Genomic DNA, 16,745 nt, shown 5'->3' with positions numbered 1-16,745 from the left:
TGTTGACGTACATTTCAATTAAGGTTTGGGGGTGGGGGCCTATACCGTCTACGTCGGTAAATCTGTCTTTTTGCAATAACGGATGTTTTAATCGAAGGACAGCTTTCATAGACGGTTTAGGAAAAAGGACACTTTTCGGCGGTTTTATCTATTATGGCTATCAAAGCTATCCTTCTATTAGAGCTCACGTAATTGCAAAAATACGGATTTGCCTCCATAGAAGGAATAGGGCTCCCTGACCTTATAATAATATCTTATAAGCATTATTGTGTGAAATAACAATGCCGATGTCCAATAGGTCATGTCTGCTCCCACAAGTTCGCTTACCTTTTTTGTACACGACTAAATTAGTTGCATCATCCAAGTACTGGGTTCCTATTAAAAGATGTAGGTACCTCGATTATTCATGAGATACATTTTATTTTTTTATTCTTGGGTGCCGCCATGCGTTGCCATGCAGGGCCAGTTACTTACCTTCTCGCCATCTGTAGAAGGGTCATTGAGTTCTATCCTTTTATCTCTAAAAAGATACATAAACGCGCAACTAGGCCCTACGACTTTCAGTTGACCCACTTCACAATTTAATTCTATGCCGTATTCTTAACACGCTACTAATTAACAATTGTGTATAGACAATGTTTTGCGAGTCGATCGATCAGTCACAATCCGATGTTGAGTCAAGTCCGTACAAAATATTTTCAATTGGACCTGTTGGCACAAACCTGCTGGCGCTGGGACAAAATTTCCGTGACCTTCATCAGATAGTCTGACTTTTCGGTTAAAACTTAAAACTCCATTCCTCTTGTTTGAGGATATAATAATTCATCTACACAATACGGATGAGTTGCTATCGACAAGAAACTTTGCAGGTGTTAAAATACCTAACGAAATCACATAATTACTACTATTCAAACTAAGGAAGTATATTAAACAAACAATTCTTAATTAAAAGCACGATTGATTATGCCATCAAAATAATAATTTCGAATAGCATTAACTGGAATTAGGTCATGCGAATATTGCCACCGCCAATGACTTCCATTTTAACCCAAGTTTCCCAAAACATAATATTATGATGTGCGACAGTAGAGGGGTAAGTAGGGCACTTCGGTCCCTTGAGATCATTGAAAAGTAAGAAACTATCACCAATAAATCTAGCAGTTAAAGTTGTCAGTTGTTAGACGGAGAAAACGACGGGTTTTTCGAATAAAAAAATCACACTTTCCAAATACCTGTCACCGTCACGGGCCATGGCCAACTAAAGCGAAATCTATGGACGAAGTAAACTCAAAGCGTACCAAGATAATCTTCTTTATTACCAGAGTCCCTAACGCTCGAAAGGACGTTATGTTACGTTATCATGCGGCCACACATTCGGCGAGTGCCAAGGCCCCATGACGTAACACGAGAAAGTGCGCAACTGGCGCTATTGCATAGCTCTAGTCGTGTGCGCATCGTCGTGTCCGCCTGCAAGTGAGTGGCAATTTTAAACAACACTTTTGCGAATTGTATTTTGTATTTATTCAATTATTTTTAGCAGTGCGTTGTTTATTTATATTAAGCTAAATGCAGTGTAAAAATGTTTAAATATTGCGTAAATTAGTGCACATGTTGGACATATAAGTAATATAAATTATGAATTGTACGGTTGTGGCTTCGTGTGGGCCAGGTTAAATATAAGTTTCATTTTTCTTATCATTAAGCTTTATTAATCCGTAAAATCGTAAAAGTTATAAGATATTTAAAAAATGAGTACATAAATAACTACATTAATTGCTTAATTTTATTTCATTGTAATAAAATTAAGCAATAATACATATTACCTATAATACAGGACAATTTATGTTGTCATGATTTAATTTAATCTACATGAATATAAATTCATATTCATATAATTGAAATCTTCTTCAATAAATTAGTGTGAATTTTACAAATGTAGGTAAGTACATGTTAAAATCGAAAATTATAGCCAAAAGAGAATAAGTAATGAAAAATACTCAAAAGTGTCATCCCATACTTTTTATAAATTTCCCGTAAGAATCAATAACATTACTTCCTATATTTTGATCATTAGAAACTATTTTATCATACGTATTTTCTTAAAATCAATCGATTACAATTATTCTGACTTAAATTATTGTTTTATCCTTTTACATTTTAAGTTTAACGCGGTGCCCCCAGCAAAAAAGTACGCTTACAGTATTTTTAGAAGCCATTTCAAAATTTATAGTAAAGCCACTCTGGCAGTTAGCAACCACATAAATAATTGTTAATTTCAGTCGAATGGAAATATATGCATTTTACATTTAAAATAGACGGTGACCATATTAAATGGTCCTAAATATAGTCTAGTTGTGCAATAAAATATAAAACGATGCACTTCCAATCGTCTAATATAAAAACTAGGTGGTGCTCGTGGCTCCGCCCGTGTGGAATAGCTTTATTGTTACAAAAGTCCCTAAAACACTGATGCAATTTATAGCGTCACATCTACGAAAAAAATAACTTCTAATCTCAAAATTTCCCATGGGAGAAAATTATCGGGATCAAAAGAAACAATTAACGTACTTACATAGTCTAGAAATGTGATATTTCAGTAAATAGTCTATCCGTGTACCAAATTCAACATAATCCGTTTGGCTGTTTCTGTGTTTACTTTTAACAAACAACCTACATTTTTACAAACTTCGCAATTATAACACACGCACGCCAAAAAAAAGTTATCAAACCATTTTGTTCTTTTCATTTCAGTGCTTATTATAACTTGTCAAACTTTCTAAAGCGTACTTTTTACTTCAGAAATATGTCGGATTTACAATGTTTAAGCATTCTGCTAACAATTAATTTTGCTTCCTTGGCCAATGTTTCATTTTTGTGTGATTGCCTGCTACGATTCATATACTCACCAGTCCAATAATTTCGTTAACCTATGCGGAAAACGTCAGGATTAGAAATCTGTCATGTTTGAGCCATCCAGTTGTAAATTAAAACAAAATTCCATTAACATTCAGCTACAAAGACTCGAGCTACTCCGAGATCCATTATCAATACAGTTTAAAATTAGAAATTGAATCGAAATATCCAAAAACATAAAAATTCAACAAAATTTCTTATGGCACAAGATCAATAAATTAGGATCTAAGCGAAAAAAAAACATTTAAAAACTCGGTAATTAAAATAGTCACAGTTTTTCCACCTCCATACACTGAGATATATAAGAAAGAAGTACCTCACATTAAAATATTTATCTGTATTCAACCTTTTATTGCGTTCCTCTAAAATATATTTCAAGACCGACCTGTTGCAAGCGGTCTGCATGAGATCTGCATCCATCGATTTTCTGTGACCACATAGACAAAGTTAATAATTTCGCGTGTCACATAGAAAAAGTAGATTACAATGATAGTTGCATCTTACTCTATTGAGTTTATCAACACTTTAATAAATTACTTTAATAGACATAATATAACCGAGAAAAAAATCGAGGAGAGGTTAAATGCATATAGTATGTTGAATCATCCGTAGATGTAGTTTTAAATACAAATATAAATCTGTTACCTGAAACACACTCACGCGTATTTTATTCACAGACATTTACAACAACACACGTATCTAGTGGCGCAACAACACGCACAGATTTTGAATGTGTTGTTCGTAAAGGTGGCCTTACATAACATTTTATATAGGTCGCTGTATTCCCGAGTTGCGCGGTAACCGACTATCAAATATCGACCCTTGGTATGCAAATAGGCTTCCCGTTTCCTTGAATTTTGTACAGCCATTTCATGAAATTTGCACGAGAGCCTATAAGGGAATGCAATGGTTTGCCGAAACAATGCATGCAGAATTTAAATCCAAAACATCTCTGACTTTATCAAGACACGTCTAATGTTTTTCATACGTCTTGGTTAACTCAAAACATGTCATAAAAATTAAACCGCTTTCAAAAACCAGTAAATCCAAAAAAATAACGTTAGGTACCTATCTAGGCACTTACTCGTGACCATTTTTAGAATCTGTGACCAATTACAATCACTAACATAGCTTAGGGTTTCCTTACGCTGTAGGTTTCAACATCCCTGAATTTACCATAAGCATTTTGAGGGTATGTAAAGTTTGCCAACTAGCACTTAGCCAGTATGGTAAACTATGAGAACTCTTACAGTAATAGAGGAGGAGCGTGCCCAGCAGTGGGCAGCATACCTATATAATACAGGGTTGGTATAATAGTCCATCAAAATACAGTTATGACAGACATCATCTGGAGCATTAATGAGCGGTAGGTCTCTTGTATGGAAAAGTCCGGTTGGGTACCTGTCCAGCTAGACTGACATTTCTTTAATATCCCTAATATTGAACGTGCCCTGTTGTGTTACGACAATGTGTTTGTGGGACAATGTATGTAACATTATTTAACTGTTATAAGACACTTGTAAATTGTAATGTCTCAGGTTGTCGAGGGCTATGCAATATGACGCAGTTATTTTAAAATAAGTGTCCGTTCACTACAAATACGAACTACTACTAGAGACATAAATAGGTAATTTCGAATAAGATTACCTTGGTTAAAACTTGTTCGATAATATGACTTATTTACATAAAGTAAATCTGACTGCTAAACTAGGTTTGAAGGCGGCTTGACGTAATACGTTCACATTCCCATAGACATATATGAAGGGGTGGATGCAAATAAACAATGCAAAGAAAAACTCTGGTCTCCTGGCCCAATTCAGCCAGTAAACTAAAATCCACATCACCTAGTCAAGTAGGGCTAATTTGATCTACCGCATAGAGCTTTAGACGCTCACCACAAATCAAACCTATGGCGATACATGGCTACAGGTGTGCGCGTTCATTGCTAAAAGAGTCCCATTTATCAGGGCGCGTGACATATCAGATATATAGAGTCCTTCTCAAAGTTATCGAGAACATTTTTTTAGTAAAGGGTAGTCGCCGGTGTTCTCTCTTCGACTTGCGAATGCTTCTAAAAGTGACAGTGATATCTAATCCACTATAATTTAAGTCAATCTTCTGTTAGTTATATAGTACTAACTTTATATAAACATATACCACAAAAAATATTTTGGGACACAAGCGAACCTAAGTATGAGGGCGTAAATCCATAAACTTCCACTTTTCTTCCTCTCATAATTACAGTCAAAGCTTAAGTATATCAATCAATACCTAATTATAGGCATTAGGCAACGTATATAACCAACACCCCTCAGTTAATAATAAACTCTAAATATCCTTAAAAATATCACTGCAGACAAACTGAACCTATTCATAATTTTATTGACGTCATCCATCAGAAACTCAGCATCCGTCCAGTACCAAACAAAGAGCATCAATCTAGGTCGCACCATCCCGCTAGCACCTAGATCCGCCCTTCCCGCCCGGGCCGCGACCTGGTTGCTTCCAATAATTCGTTTGACGTCATACCTCGAACTAACATACGCATAAACATATAATACTCTTTGCTGGAAGTACAATGGTAAAACTGGCGAAGATAACGATTGTAACGATAATCTTAGTCATCTTATCATCAGCCATAGTACACTGCTTAACTTTGACAGACCACAGGTCTCCCCTAAAGAACTCCTGACCGACCTTCTGATCTCCATCCTCTATCTGATCTCCATCTCCTATTCTTTTTTAGGGTGCCGTACCTCAAAAGAAATCCCTATAAGATCTCTTCGTTATACGTTTGTATGCCTGTCCGTATGTCAAGATAGTTTTTCTCACGAACGCGTATCAAGCTTATATAAAATACTTGGGTCTATGTTCTCTTTCAGCAGTGACAATTAATTTTGCAAAACACGATATAACACGATCATAAGGTATGAGCATTTATGTCGCATACTTTGGGATTTAACAATGGAATAGAAACCTATAAGGTACTTCCCGTTGACCTAGATTCATATTTAGCAAGAAGCTACGTTTTACGGCAGACCTAAAGGAAATAATCTGAAAACTATAAATTTGTATGTAGGTTAATAGATTTTTTTTAATTTGTATGGAACCTTCGGTGCACTAGTCCAGCTCGCACTTGTGCGGTCTATCAGTGATTAGTGACTATTAGTGATTATATAAATTTCATTACAATGTGATGGAAACCATTTAATTTCAAGGGATATACTTAATCATTTGTCGTTGGTGTTCTAAATTTTTTTATGATGAGGATATTATATCATTTATTTCACAAAAAAATTGTAGATTCCGTGCATGTCTTTCTACAGCACACATCATTTTAATTTACAACCAACATTTATAGATATACAATTTCATAGATATATTTTAATAATTTAAAACTTTCAATGAGCACAAAAATTGTTTAAATAAAAAATAAGTAAATCTTTGCATATACCCCCAGGTAACTCGTGCGCCGAAAATGTATGGAATGAATCCTCAAGACCGTCGGGGGCGGGTCTTAAACACTTTTTACTAAGTACCAGTATTACACAATGTCAGTAGAAATAAGAATTATTATACCTAACCGCCAAAAGAGGACTTTTCAGATAAACCAAAATACATCGTAGTTATGTAATTGTTGGACTTGTATTTATTTTAACTGAAATCGTATCTGGATTATCTCAATGATATGATGAGGATTCACGTATTAGTCAGGCTTCAACCATTACAGTATTGTTTGACGCCATGCCCCACACTGTTAAAGCAGCCTAATACTGCCCATTTTACTACCAAAATAATCAAATCTGCAATAATAAGAACATAGAAATAGTTTATGTAGTATGCCTCCCTTGGAAAATAACTAGCTACTCCAAGGTTAATGTTTAAGTTTCACTTTATAACTTATTGGAGTGATGTTACATCACTGTTGGGTAGGACTTAAAAAAAAGTGTAAAATTATAAATAATGTAAAAAACTGAAACCTTTGTACGTCAAACATGAACCGAAATATATGAGACAAGAAATGTTCCTTCCGCATATCAAAGACTAAGATAAGTATAATAATACCCAGGGTATACTACGCTCCGGTCCAACGCCATTGGGCTCTGAGAATTCCATTATTTTCAACCTCCATAAGCAAGGATATTTAAGCAGTGTGCGATGTTGGCTAAACCCTAAACTTAGTCACATATATTTCTGGCTATGAATATTTCATATTGTTTCCTGCTCAGCTCTTATTTATTTAGTCAGATTTTAGTTTTCAATTCAAAGGAGAAAGTTCATAGTAGTTGATGAAGTTTACGTAGAGTGATGAATAAATTAACAAAAATAAGAATTGAAATTTTGTTTATTTACTAATCTTGATGATCATATTTTGTGATGAACTTAACGTAAAAATCAGAAATAAACACAGTGAAAGTATTTTTTTCTACAAAATTGACTCTTACTTTAATGATTTTGTTTCATCTTATGTTTACATTAAACAAAAGCTAATTTTCATAAGATTTAGGTACCATCATAAAAATGTATTAAAATTAAAAAGAAAGAATTGAATTTTGATAATATAATCGCTATTTTTATAGAAATTTCAAGATTTTAAAGACACCAATGGATAGGATGAGGAAATTTCAATCAAAATGTATACGTAACACAATTTCGTAATTTGGCGGTTACAGCAACTCATATTTCCATGGACGACAAGAGATAACTTCTTTACGTATTTCAATTATGTATTGTGTATAACTCACAAAACAGCAAACAAAAATTTCATAAATCACAAAGACTGCGCAAAATTATAACCAACCACCATAAAATATACCCAACATTCTAAATAAATTAATAAGAACAAATACAATACTGTCATTAACGCTGAAGATATTTTTTTAATGAGACATGCCTCCGATATAAAAAAGCATGACATCGGCGCTGCTATAGCCGCGATAGTAAGGATGGAGATCAACACGAATATCACCCATACGAACGTCTCCACGGCTTGTCTTGCACGAAATGTTACGCCAAGGAAGAGCAGTCCATTCCCAATTAGAAGCATGAGGGAAGATAGCCCGATAGTTAGTAGCGTCGCTTTCTTCAAACCGTCGTCCAACTTTGAGGTGTTTACGAAATGGCTAATGATGCTGTCTTCAACGAGGCCGTACAGCACGATACCAGCCAAGCCTATACCGCCGAATCCCATCCCAAAAAGAGATATTAAGAAACATCCGTATTTAGGTGGGAACATGCCGAAGCAATGAACGACCTCTGGCATTTCCATCATCATCTTGAAAGCTGTACAGAAATGCTTTCGTAACTAGAATTTTTAAGTTTTGAAATTGTATGGATGGTGATTTTGTGTCAAATTGACAATGTACTTTGTACAATACCATAGACCTAACGTCTTTGACTATTTAAGAAAGAGTAGGTTTTTACCAATAACAAAATAATTCAACGTACACATTTCTTTTACAGAATGTTCCGAACTTCAGTACTTCTAATACTCCTTATCGATTGTTGTCTATCCGCCCCTGTGGACGGTCCAATACAGATCGAGTTGCCGATCTACGACAACCCACAAGACAGCTCCAACGTTCAGCTTAGCCAACCTCTCGAACCAGAAAACTACCCTGGAGGCGACGCTATCCGCAACCAGGGTGCAGGAAATTACATATCTAACAAAATTCAAACTGCCTCTAACTTTATTGGAGATACAATACAATCAAAGGTGAATATTAAACAAAGTAAATCGCTTGGCGTTAGCTGAGCTGGTATCTGGAATATGGCTGATATATTGCTCTATATACTCTATTGTAAATGAAGTATTGGAAGGTACTTAAGCTTACGGGTGGTATATACGGAGCGTGACGACCGTACACAAGATGTTAAAAACCTACTATAGTATCCCACGTAAATGTGTCGCGTTCCGGGGTTAGCCTGTGTACACTACTGCCGAGGGGTAATCATCTTTGTCAGTCATTCTATTTGACCCCACTTACCATCACGTGCAGACGGGTCACTTTGTCGTTCTTATATAAGAGAAATTGATACTACCGCATGTTTAGTACTATTGTAATTAAGTAAAACATAAAACTAGCGCGCACTGTGAAATAAATCTGGACGGTGTGATATGTTTACCGTACCCTTTCTATATCATTCGCAATGCACTCAATGCTGCACGATTTTAAATAATGTGTTTCGCAGTGCGTGCTTAATATCGCGAATTACGGGGTATGGTGAAGGATGTTCACTGCATAATCAAATATCTTAGTGTCTCAGTGAAGTGCTTATGTTTTATAATTAGACGTGTTAGATCGCTATTATACTGATAGTTACGCTTACCACTAGGCGAGTGAAGTCGCTTGCCTCATCTTAGTAAAGATACTTACGATGCGTAAGAGTGTCTAAAAGGATTTTAAGCGAAGGTACGACAGCACCTAAGTTGAAACCCTCTTGATAGCATACGCCTCCATTTTGATAGGTATTTCTTCGGGCCGGTATGGCCTTTACCTCACGGATCCAACAGCATTAGCTCATGCTGCAGCTGTTTAATTGGCGTCATTGACAAATTGATTAATCTTTTTAGGGACTCAATTGGCTGTTTTTTAGAACCATTAGATCAACTAAGACTTAAATTTATTAGACTCTTAGGAACAGGAGTAAATAACTGACCTCGATAAATTATTATTACTTTTTTAGGCAAATGCTCTCAATTTTGGCGGACCATTCGCTCCGCCCCCGCCGACGCTTGAGAGCGCCCTACAAGAATCAGAAGGATACGGTAGCAAGACGTTGTCAGTTAAAGAAAATATTCAAGGCCTCGTCGCAGGGATTTTCCAGGTGATCTTTTATTTTTATCTTTAGTAAGTCTGGCTCATGTCGCTATTTATAACTCAATTATGTAATTCGGGTATTCAAGCTATTTTAGATTCTATTTCAGTACTTAAATCTAAGATTAATTTCTACAAAGGCACTATCTTCAGTGACTTTGTAGAAATTAATCTTGGACTATGAATTCCAGTTGTCTATAATATCTATTTCGTTGGCAAAGGTAAAACCTCAAATAAAAACTTTTAGGACTGAATGAAAATTAACTTTACACTTAAGTTCACATTTATTTATTAAATCCACAAAGATTATGTATATTCTTAACACTAACACATATAGATACATCAAAAATAACATCAATATTACATTCAGTTGATCAGCATTTCAAGAGTTCATTATAATTAGTATCTAAACATTTATTTATTTCTAAAAGTACCTCAAGCACTGGGATAAAAAGTAGAGGTACATGTATAATTTAAAAAGTCGGAGCTACGACTAAAATTTCGTATTCCGGACTTGGAATAGTAAAATATCCGTAGAAGGTCATAGATTACAATAGTAGATATATATGTATACATATATTTGTATATATATTGATACAAATACATATGTTATATAAAATTAAGATTCGTCTAATATCGTTCCAAAACTACCTAACTTGAATAGTTTAATAAATTCCCTCAGTTACATTCCTATAGCGAACACGCTTTTTATCTAACCCCTATTTTAAAGCGCAATGGGTTGCCTTGAGTTTTTGATGATTTCAGTCCACACTCTCAATCCAACTTTGTAAGGAGACAAAGATCTTAAGTGTCTCCCACGGTAAATCTAAATATCAAAATTTTCTTTCTTAAATTTAGTGGTCATTTGTATTCAAACTAATAGCATAATTATGATATGGACAAGAATTTTATTGTACGGGAGTTTCTAAGGGAATACTAATCCCTAAGCAAACAACAAGTAGGTAACTATAAACAGGCTTATAGGTAGTTACCTACTTCTGTAGCTAGATTTTAACGAGTAGATATAGTTTTTAAATACTTTTTTTTTTTATTTTCGCTTAATTTTTTGACACATATTTTTCTTATTAAGTATTAATACATAATAACGAATGGACTAATCGATGAATAGTTGTTCTAATTGGACAAAATGTCTACCTACGTATCTATTACACGCACTACTATTATTATGATGTGACTTATTCTAAAAAAATAAAACAAAACAAAATACGTACTAAAAGAGAACCAAGGTAAAATAAAAAAATATTTAATAACGTGAGTAAAACTTGTATTTAGGCCACAGGTCTTCAAAAATAAAATAAATCGCATGATATGTAATAAATTATCTTTACATAATTGTTTAAATATTGTTATTAAATAAAATAACAATAATAATAATAATATTAGCCCTGTATTACATACTGTCCCACTGTAGGGCACGGATCTCCTCTACTACTGAGAAGGAGTAATGACAATATTTAATTCCAAACAAGGTGTTTCGAAAGTGTCATTTAACCTTAACATTTTAAGGCCCTTGAGATGGATTTAGGATTTCGATCCATTGAAACTTGACACAGGAACCTGCGTACCCGAATCCTAAAGAAAAGCCGTGCACTTACCGGGGCTTCGTGTAGTGCAGTTTACATTGAATCCCGATTTATTTTAACTTTTATTACTTGTATGATATATATTTTTTTCATTTTAATGCCGAAATTTTACGAAAATAAGTAATTTGTTTTGGCACTGCATTTTCTACAATTATTATTTGTCAATACTAATTACAATTTACTCATCGTGAATCGTAAATTGCGTTTTATTTCTTAATACAACAAAATTAAATTTTGAAAAATTAATAACAACTTAAATTATTTCAATTTTTTATCCACATAATTTGGACTCTCGGTTATTCTAATTCGCTATGCTTTATTTATGGTAATTAATGGAGATATACTGAATCGAACTTCGTGTTGATCTCTATAAAGACTCTTCGATGAAGCGCATGCGCAGGAAAGTAAAATAAATTTCGCTTTGGCTTTTTTTAATGATTGCTATACAGTATACGGCCCACCTATAATTTTTGAAGCCAATAAATTAGATATTTAAACTTTGAACGTATAGGTATTACATAATGGTCACGGCCTAAAGCAGTTGTGGACAAACCAAAGATGTATTTTGTGATACCAACACGTGTAAAAATAAATAAATAACTACGTGCAAAGGAAAAACTCCGAGTCATTAAAAACATCAATCGCATCGGCCAGAGATCTAAGTAGATACTTAAATATCTAACAGCTGTGAGGTATCCACATCACGTTTTATGTTAACTGCTCAAGGTGTAGCAGAACCGTTGAATACAAATATTTTCCGTATTTAATCTTACACAGCAGCCAATGGGTAACTTTTATTAGTGTATGTTCTTTATTCGCAATTATAAATTTCATGTTGAAGAAGAATAAGTACTAAAAAAATATATGTTCTTATCCTACTAAAATACCCTTACATTTCAAAAAACAATCTTAATATAATCCCTTAAAAAACTTAATAAAAACAAATGAACAAGAAAAAATTATCTCAAAATTAATAAGGTCTGAAACGCCGATTTGCCGCTCGATGTGCCTCTGGGGCTCTAAGTGTGATGCCGAAAACCCTCTCAATATCAGCTTCTGAGGATAATCTGTGAATTACCGAACCTGTATCCTCCCTGCTAAAAATCTTTCCATTCTTGCTCCATACAAAACGCCATTTCTTGATTCTTGCGGCCTCTTTTACTTTATGGTACAGCTGGTGGTTGTACTTGGACAACCTGTGATTGACGTGAAAATGATTTGGCAATCCATAGAAGCCTAAATCCGCGATGGAAACATCGGGCCGTGCACGTGCAGCTTCAAGCAGGGACATCTTGAGTGCCGGATGCGCAAGCGTGACAGCAATAGGGCGTGGTCGGGTGATAACGGCGCCAGCAAACTGTGGACGAGGCAGTGTGAGGCGAAAAGCGGCCACGATATCGCGATCTCCCATAGATACTCTGAGCCTTCTGGCCACGGCAAGCACGATACTATTAATCCTTTCTCCACGAGCTTCAGGGATTCCCGTGATCTCTATATCATTCACTAACAAATCTTGATCAATTGCACGCATATGATTTTTTAGCTGTGTTAGAGTATACTCTAACCCCTTCAGCTTTTGGCGATCGATAAGGTCAACCTTCTGTTCCAACGAATCCATCCTATCATTTACATCGTTTGCTCGTAAGGTATTTTGTTTTACAGATGCTTTTAGCTCTATGAATGCCCTGGATTTGTTTAGATCCATCTCCTCTGGCGGCTGAGTACGATATCTTTCACTTTGAGATTTGGGAGCATCGGAGCCAAAACCGGACCTTTGTGGCATCTCGCGTCTGGTGTATGGTACCATAGCCATCTGAGGCGTTTCAAATGCTTGAGAATTCTGTGACTTAGCATGATATCCACACAACGCTTCGGCAGTGCAATCGTGGCATTTCCAGTTTTCCCTTGTTTCTTTTTCCATTGCTAAGTATCGCTTCTTGGATATAACTGCACACCACAAATCAAATTTTATATTGCATACAGCACATGCAAGGTAAATCTCATTTCGTTGTAATTTACATTTGCAGCCACCACATACTAGTTTATTTTTTATTGTAGTGGGTGTCATATCAGGTATGAGTAGTTGGTCACTTCAGATTAAACAGTAGAAGACGACCAATAGGTAATAAGAGTGGAAGTAAATACCAGTTCGAATGCCGTAGATGTTGATGCGTGATGAACAATAATTGTTTTTCACTGTTATTTAGTACTCAGCTATTGACAAATTATTTTCACCCTCACTGTTACTTTACACTTCTGCTTGGTCCTGTTCCAGTGCCTTAATGACTTGCGACAGCTTTACACTAATGTTCACTGTGTATGTACACTACTTCGCTTCACTTTTTATCTTATTTTTAAAAACGACAAACGAAATTTTCTTTTGATCTTTATGAAATTCCATTGTGGCCGTGCGGCTGTAAAACAGGGTCAGTGTTCTTTCAGGCCTTAGGAAAAGAGACCCTCGATGCGTGTTTTGCCTTTCGAAGCTCAGAGGCATCTGCATTTATTCGGCATTTCCGCTGATACCCGCATAGGTATAAAGGTGTGTGTGCAAGCCCTAGAACCCGCGCAGGCCGACGAGCCCCGGGGAGCTGCGCGATTGTCCGTGTGTACATTGCAATGATCCCAGCCATATCCTACCTATTATACGTGTGTGAGTGCGACTGCAAGACTTACATGCACAGTGTCGGTGTGTTGCATGCCTACAACCTATGCGTGTATATTTCGTACGTGTACCCTAGGACTAGCTTAAATTGCGCATGCCTTATGACGTGGAAGGTAATTTGCTCTTTGACAGGTCATTTCAAACTACCAGAAGCGGAAGCATACGTAACTGTTGTCATTTACACATTAGCTATGACTTAAAATAGTTTGTGCGTTATTACCGCACGAACAATCCATACTAGCCCGTTTAATTTTAATGCAGCCTCAGCTTTTATTCTGTCTAATATATAGTTTTTTTTTTCAGCCGAAGCCCATAGTTGATACTATAAGCGAATCTGAAAAGTATGGTAACACTGGAGACAAGTTTTATGGAGCGGGACAAGTGTTAGTCGGCGGGGCGCAAGGAGTATCCAACATAGTGAATTCTGTTTTAGATGTACGTAATAGATGCAATTAGTATTATGACCTAGTTTAAATGGTTTAATAGTAACCTTCTAGCTGCTCCATTACGAGCGTGAAAAAAAAACTAATATTGTCTATTGCACGTTTATATTCAAATGTTGTAGGTATAAGGGAGCTGTAAAAAAAAATATTCTATAATGCCTATATAAGAATATTATTGTCAAGTAATGTTCATATGGTAAATTCTTATATGAGATTTGCACACAGGCAACCAGATATTTAGGTAGTCTGATAAATAATTTAAACAAATGCAAAAGAAGAAGCCGCCGAAGTATACTTAAGTACTTAATGTAAACAAAATTAGAGGGGCAAATATCCATGTTCATTTATTTATGAAAGCATTTCTAGTCGGTGTTATTAATTAAAAAAAAACTCTGCTGCTCTTATATCTAAATAAGAAAACCTCAATGAAATCGGTAGGTATATATATAACACACATTATTTTCATTATTCATCCTCAATTTATTCTTTCAAGTAGATATAGTATACGTATTTACAACTGATAAGATACCTACCTATTGGCAGTTCTCTCGAAACAAGTACTTTCCAAGGCAATAAGCTCAGCAAAAAGGGAGCCTTTAGTTGACTTGACGTTTAACAATAAATTGTTTTTAATACTTGGCGCGTAATACCTTGCTGTTTACTTTGCAATATCTCTGATCTCATGACACTCTAACTAGGATTTCCTATACTTCTTCGGTGCAATATAGTATTTTTCAAAATAAGCTATAAAAACACAGCATACTTTATAAAAATATAGTATTTTATGGTAAAGCAAAAGAATTGACAGATATACATTTATTTGTAACCTATTTATTTATATAAAAAATAGTAAGTCTAATATTTTTCCATGGTTGCTCAAAATGAGACAGTACTTTCGTGGACACTTGGCAAACATTAATTATGATGTTTCGACATGTTACCCAAATCAAATATTTAGTGAGAAAATACCTCGACTTTTTTCGATTATGGTGCTCATTAGAGTATTTATATTTACAGATCCCGGGAACCATCCTAAGGAAGATCTCAAGAGTGGCCACAGAGAAGCTAAACAATTTGGGCGGGAAACTCGTTGGGTTATAATGATTTATATCATATTAAGAGGAAACCGCTAAGTACAATGTAGATATATTTTGTATAATTTATAATTATCTAGAATATAGGACATTTTATACAATCATTGGGAGGGTTAGGTTTTGTACGCTGACATCTATGACCAAATCTAAGGTAGACTCAAGAGATATTTTATTATTACAGTTTGACGAGTCTTTGTTGAGACAAATTCATAGATATTTAATATCACTAAGAAAATATATGACTGCCTCGGTGGCGTAGTTGTATTGCACGTCCGGTACAATAGCGCTCTGAGGTCCTGGGTTCGAATCCCGGGTCGGGTAAAGTGATATTTGGATTTTTCTGCTCAGTATCAGCCCGGAGTCTGGAATTTGTGCCCGATATGGCGATAGGCTCGCCCCCTATCACATCATGGGACGGAACATACTTGGCGAAAAGTGGGTGCCCTAGTTGCGCCTCTGCATACCCCTTCGGGGATAAAATGCGTGATGTTATGTATGTATGTATGTATGTATGTAAAATATATTCTTCATAATTGCTCCACATTTCTGAACCAAGCGCACAGTAAATAGATTTAATAATAATAAATCGTTTTTCTTTCTTTCTTTCTTTCTTTCTAATAAAATGTGAAAAACAAATAAAAAATATTTGTATTCCGAAAAGTTTATTTCTTTTTAACCATAAAGATAGTTACACTACATCCATAGCAGAAGTAAGTGATGGTAGAAATGGAAAATCCAGCGCAATACATATTGTTCAGCTGAACATGATATCAATCTCAACGGCACATGTAAAGACAAAACTGACATTCGTGAAACTACTTCAAAGTAAATAACAGTAAAAAATACTGATCAATTTCCACAAATGCGTAACAACTAAATCAAATAAATCGTACCGAGGGCTGTTAAAATATTGCGTATGTTAATAATGTATCAACAAACAAATAACAATGTTCGCGCAACAAAAATGATGACATGCACGAAGGCAATTCGGCTTACCAGCTAAATGTCCCAGTGCCAACATGTGCACAGTGACTTTAGTTAGTTTATATTACAAAACGGAAGCGAATATCTACGATTAATCGTAACAAAATGTATCCATGCGCTGTTTTAGATAAAACTTGAAGTGAAAACCAAGACCGGATATTTCTGGCTTTACATTAAAAAATACAAAAAAAAAACTTATTGTAAACAGAATCGGCAAATTAACA

At 35.3% G+C, this 16,745-nt stretch overlaps 2 protein-coding genes across 2 annotated transcripts; one reads left to right on the top strand and one right to left on the bottom strand.

Annotated features, from left to right (window-relative positions):
- The first annotated feature begins 1,250 nt into the window (after positions 1-1,250).
- Positions 1,251-16,136, top strand: LOC115453718. Its single transcript, XM_037443997.1, has 5 exons — positions 1,251-1,473; positions 8,377-8,629; positions 9,601-9,741; positions 14,304-14,435; positions 15,461-16,136. Exons 1-5 carry the CDS (start codon positions 1,361-1,363, stop codon positions 15,542-15,544), a joined length of 723 nt encoding a protein of 240 aa, XP_037299894.1. The 5' UTR covers positions 1,251-1,360; the 3' UTR covers positions 15,545-16,136.
- Positions 7,241-8,269, bottom strand: LOC115453717. Its single transcript, XM_030182433.2, has one exon. It carries the CDS (start codon positions 8,186-8,188, stop codon positions 7,685-7,687), a length of 504 nt encoding a protein of 167 aa, XP_030038293.1. The 5' UTR covers positions 8,189-8,269; the 3' UTR covers positions 7,241-7,684.
- Positions 16,137-16,745: the final 609 nt, after the last annotated feature.

The sequence above is a fragment of the Manduca sexta genome, chromosome 27 (genome assembly GCF_014839805.1).
Source record: "Manduca sexta isolate Smith_Timp_Sample1 chromosome 27, JHU_Msex_v1.0, whole genome shotgun sequence".
Lineage (NCBI taxonomy): Eukaryota > Metazoa > Arthropoda > Insecta > Lepidoptera > Sphingidae > Manduca > Manduca sexta.
The sequence above is the reverse complement of the archived record's forward strand: the minus strand, read 5'-3'. Positions and strand labels throughout refer to the sequence as shown.